This window comes from Chiloscyllium plagiosum, unplaced genomic scaffold (assembly GCF_004010195.1).
Source record: "Chiloscyllium plagiosum isolate BGI_BamShark_2017 unplaced genomic scaffold, ASM401019v2 scaf_4442, whole genome shotgun sequence".
NCBI lineage: Eukaryota > Metazoa > Chordata > Chondrichthyes > Orectolobiformes > Hemiscylliidae > Chiloscyllium > Chiloscyllium plagiosum.
In genome coordinates, this window is record NW_025201529.1 from 1 (window position 1) to 2,824 (window position 2,824).

Sequence of the window (2,824 nt, forward strand, 5' to 3'; positions counted from 1 at the left end):
TCCCTCATCTAGTTCTGGAGCTCTGTGACAATGGAAACAACTACTCCACGTCTCCTCCGCCAAGCCCTTTCAGGATACATGGTACCATTCTCTCAATGGTCTTACCGACTCGGAAAAGGTAGGGGACACAACGAACACATGAAGGACAGTTTATCAAACAATTACATGACACATTTTTATTTCAAATTAGGAAACTTTGTTTTTGCTTAGTTATAAAACCAATCTTCTACAAAATGGTCCAGAGTGTTTGTTATATAAAGTAGACATTTCCCTGCTCCAGATATTACTCCCACACCTAGAACCTGAGGAAGTTATTGATCCCACCATCGTCAGATCACGTAAGCAGATGTCAATTCCAAAATCATTAAACAACTTGCAGCCAAACTATTGCTGCTCTGTTCCTTCTTGAATCTCCTTCGAATGGCGGGAATTGCTGGAACTGGTCCTGAGTGTTGGACAGATAACATTGGAAGTCCAAAGTCTGATGACCCAGCAGTCCCGAGTCAATCATGTACGAGGAGGGGTTGAGGCTTGTTGCCCTGAGACCATTTAACAAACGAGTTCTCATCAGATGTTCACTCCGAATGGAAGACAGTATTCAGCTGAAGGCCTCCTCTATGACTTTCTGACGAAGGGCAATGGCAGCAGTGAAATCTGATGAGTCTTCATCTTCCTGCTCCTCCTCCCACATATCCACCTCCCCTGATGGTGCCAACACCTGTCCCCTTAGCAAGGCAAAGTTATGGAGCATACAGCAGACAACAATGAACTTGGAGACTCTCTCAGGACTGTACTGCAGAGAGCCTCCTGATTTGGACAGACAGCGGAATCTGTGCTTTAGGAGTGCGATGGTCTGTCTCACTGTAGCCAGGGTGGAAGCATGGCTCTGATTGTAACGATGCTCACATGGGGTTTGGGCCTTCCTGATGGGGGTCATTATCCAGCTGGTCAGAGGGTAACTAGAGCTCCCCAGCAGCCAGCCCAATACCTGCTGCTCAGGCTGGAAGAGGGGTGGCACTGAGGAATGTTCCAGGATGAAGGAATGGCGAGAGCTACCAGGGAATCTGGAACAGACCTGCATCACATGCTGCTGGTGGTCACACACTAGCTGCACCTTGACAGAATGGAAGCCTTTCCTGTTAACGTAGACACCTGGGTCATCATAGGGAGCACGCAGAGCCACGTGTGCACAGTCCAGTACACCCTGTACCCGAGGGAAGCCTGCTATCTGACAGAACCCTCGGGCCCGTTCTTCCTGGCTCTCTGTCTCCATGGAGAAGCTGATGAATTGGTTCCTCTTTGAGTACAACACTTCAGTTACATCCCTGATGCAGCAGTGGATGGCGTACTGTGTGATGTCATTGATGAGGCCACTTGCTGCCTGAAATGAGCCCGTGGTATAGAAATTCAGAGCCACAGTCACCTTGACAGCCACAGGCAGCGCAGTCCAGGCTCTGGTGCGAGGTTGCAGTTGTTCTTGGACTAACTGACACAGTTCAGTCACAGCGTCCCTGCTGAAACCCAGTCTCTGTACACACTGCTCTTCACTCAGGTTCAGGTATGATGTGCGATTCCTGAACACCCGCCTGCTGTATGGTCTCCGTTCCTGGTCTCTGGCTTGCCTCCGGCCTGCTCTTGCTCCAATTGTTGGTCCCAGGCCAACTCCAGCTCCCACTCCAAGTCCAGCACCTGCACCAACTCCAGCTCCCACTCCAAGTCCAGCACCTGCACCAACTCCAGCTCCCACTCCAAGTACAGATCCGGCTCCAAGTTCCCCTCCTGTTGTAAGTTGGAGCCCAGCTCCTGCCTGGAGTCCAGCACACACCACAGATTCTCCTCTAACTCCTGTTCCAAGTTCGCCTCCTGCTTGGAGGCCACATTTGAAGGCAGCTTCCTGTCCTGCTATAAGTCCACTATTTGCTCTGGCACTGAGTCCGATCCCTGCACTGGATCCAGCTCCCAATCCAGTTTCAAGTCCTGCTCCCAGAGCTGCCCCCACTCTGAATCCTGCCCGTGGTCCCAGTCCAGGTCTGAATACTGTCGCAAGTTCAAATCTTGATCTGGCTCTTACTCCAGGTCCAGCTATGAGTCTCGGTCCAGATCTTGCCACAGTTCCATGTACCCGTCTAGCTCTGGCTCCAGGCTGGAGGTCTGCTCTAGCCTTTGCTTCAGGTCTGACTGCTGTTCCCATTTTAATTCCAGTTCCGTGATTCAGCTTTAGATCTTTCTGTTCCTCCTCATCCTCCAGGCCCAGGGGAAGACTGAGCAAAGCCCCCATTCCCCCAACCTTTAAGCTTCCCTATTCCTCAATCACTCACTCCCACCCTTTATTGCTACTTTCCCCTCTTTTGATCCCACCCTTTCTGTCATTCCCTCCCCCCCGCTCTCAATTGCTCCTTTTCCTGCTATTGGTCTATCTCTCTCAGTCCGCCTCCTATTTCTCTCTCTCTATCCCTCCCTAATTCCTTCTTTCTCTCTCTATATTTATATCTATTCAGCAGTCACACTTGTCTCCTAACCCTATATTTCTATCTGTTTCACTGGCACTCTCTACTTCTTTGTCTCTATCTTTTACATTTTTCTCTCCCCTCTAACTCTATCTCAATCGTTCTCACCCTCATGCTCTATTCACCCCTACCACTCACTGCCTCTGTTTCCATCTATCTCTATCCGGCTTTCCCCTCAGCCTGTCTCCTATCGCTCTTCCTCCCTCCCTCTATCCTCCCATGTCTCTTTCCTTCTCTCTATCCCTCTCACCCAATTCTCCTCTCCCTCTGTCCCCCGCCTCTGCCCTTTCTGTCTCCCTCTCTCTCTGTCCCCTCCC

The 2,824-nt window shown here is 50.6% G+C and overlaps 1 protein-coding gene across 2 annotated transcripts; it reads right to left on the reverse strand.

Annotated features, from left to right (window-relative positions):
• Positions 1 to 132: 132 nt before the first annotated feature.
• Positions 133 to 2,759, reverse strand: LOC122546143 (putative nuclease HARBI1). Of its 2 annotated transcripts, XM_043684960.1 has the most exons (2): positions 1,726 to 2,759; positions 133 to 1,689 (listed from the first exon to the last, which is right to left on the reverse strand). In XM_043684960.1, exons 1-2 carry the CDS (start codon positions 2,276 to 2,278, stop codon positions 599 to 601), a joined length of 1,644 nt encoding a protein of 547 aa, XP_043540895.1. In that variant the 5' UTR covers positions 2,279 to 2,759; the 3' UTR covers positions 133 to 598. The 2 variants fall into 2 exon arrangements, with proteins under 2 accessions (XP_043540895.1, XP_043540894.1); XM_043684959.1 differs by having other exon boundaries at positions 133 to 2,759.
• Between the last annotated feature and the right edge of the window lie 65 nt (positions 2,760 to 2,824).